Here is a 1,746-nt window from a genome sequence, read left to right as displayed (position 1 = left end):
ATAACTTTTCTACATCAAAATCCCCTTTTCACTCCTTCAGCCTTAGAATACTTAGCAATTTTACCTGTCACTAGTCTGTTCCTTCAACAGACTCTTTGCCTTTAGAATTTCAATAGAACTCACCCTTATAAGACTACTGTAACTCAGTTTGACACAGGCTGCCAATGTTTTCATGCTGGAAAACATGTGGTTGGCTGAAATCCTGTCACCTGGAGCCATCCTGACAAAGAAGGCCAATCCCTGAAAAGGCGCTAGCCCCTGCCAACCCACGAGCCTGGCACCTACAAATATGTGTGTGTTGACCAATCAGAAAGACCCCAGCTGTACTCCTTAGTCATAGGCGTGGCCTTTCTGAACCCCCAGGACTCTGTAGCTCCTTGGAGCACATTGTCAAGAGATTATGGCTATGTTTCTCCATCTTGAAAGCACCCTTTTGCCATTAATAAAGCTCTCTGCTTTTAGTTTAACCGGTGGTCTTTCTTTTCCTCTGGCAGGGGTTTACCACAAGAAAAAAAGAGGGCGCAAAGAGAAGGGCCCAGGTTAAAGGCAAAGAAAAGTGGGGGCCTCTATCACGCCTGTGTGATGAGCCGTTCAAATGCAGGACCTCCCTCTTTTAGGACTAACCCTGTTCTCTTCTTCTCTCCTTCCTGTGGCAGGCGACACCCAAAAATGCTGGAACCTTCGAGGCAAATGCCGCCCGCGATGCTTCAAGAGGGAAGAGGTCTACGTCTACTGCACAAATAGTAAATACTGCTGCGTGAAGCCCAAGTACCTGCCAAAGCACATGCCATGGTTATTTGGAAAAGTTTGAAGCTGAAGCCATGAAGCTAGCCAGAGTCTCACCCAGTGAATTCCTGAGCTCCATTAAAATACTTCTGGCTGATCCTGCTAATCGACCCCTGTCATTCTGGGGAAGTCCCCCTTTACTGGGCCTGTAAGGTTCAGACTATTTCCATGTTCAAAATTTTTAAAAAATGCATTTACTCTTTTCCATCTTGTTCTCTCACAATTGTGCAGCGGAACTTTCCAGAAACTACATGGCCTGTGATGACATCAGAGATACTCTTGGGCTGCTGAAGGTCTAGCAACCAGAGATTTAGGGCCTCGCTGTGGTCCCATTGAGAAATGAACCCAGTTGTTCTTGGTAATTCTACTAACTTCTTACTACTCCACGTTGGTTCTGTTCCTAATCCTCTGTAATCTCATTTTCCTCTAATAAAAGGCTACTGCGAAATCCCAAAATGGTCCTTTTACCGCTGCAGATGCACTAAAAACTAAGAACACATCGGTCTTCCCTGGGTGTGCAGCAATACTTTCTTTCCTTCTTCATTTCTTTCTTTCTTTCTTTTAATAATTTTAATGGGGGCTTATACAGCTCTTTTTTAAAAGTCATTTTATTGGGGGCTCATACAACTCATATCACAATCCATACATCTATCCACTGTGTCAAGCACATTTGTACATTTGTTGCCATCATCATTTTCAAAACATTTTCTTTCTACGTGAGCCTTTGGCATCAGCTTCCCATCTTTCCCCCCTCCATCCCGCACGAACCCTTGATAATTCATAAATTTTTTTTTCATGTCTTATACTGACTGATGTCTCCCTTCACCCACTTTTCTGTTGTCCATGCCCCTGGGAGGGAGTTCTAGGTAGATCATTGTGATCGGATCCCCCAATCTCCTACCATCTTCCCCTTACCCTCCTGGCATGGCTACTCTCAATATTGGTCCTGAGGGTTTATCT

General features: G+C 44.4%; 1 protein-coding gene across 1 annotated transcript in view; it reads left to right on the top strand.

Annotated features, from left to right (window-relative positions):
* The window catches only part of DEFB123 (defensin beta 123), an 11,853-nt gene extending 10,611 nt beyond the window's left edge, over positions 1 to 1,242 (top strand). Inside the window, exon 2 of the mRNA XM_030887082.2 lies at positions 657 to 1,242. Coding sequence (XP_030742942.1) covers positions 657 to 811 — 155 coding nt within the window. The 3' untranslated portion in view covers positions 812 to 1,242. The remainder of the gene's footprint in view (positions 1 to 656) is intronic.
* The last annotated feature ends 504 nt before the right edge of the window (positions 1,243 to 1,746 follow it).

Source organism: Echinops telfairi, unplaced genomic scaffold, assembly GCF_000313985.2.
Source record: "Echinops telfairi isolate 266 unplaced genomic scaffold, ASM31398v2 ScPeMD7_5592;HRSCAF=6446, whole genome shotgun sequence".
Lineage (NCBI taxonomy): Eukaryota > Metazoa > Chordata > Mammalia > Afrosoricida > Tenrecidae > Echinops > Echinops telfairi.
The sequence above is the reverse complement of the archived record's forward strand: the minus strand, read 5'-3'. Positions and strand labels throughout refer to the sequence as shown.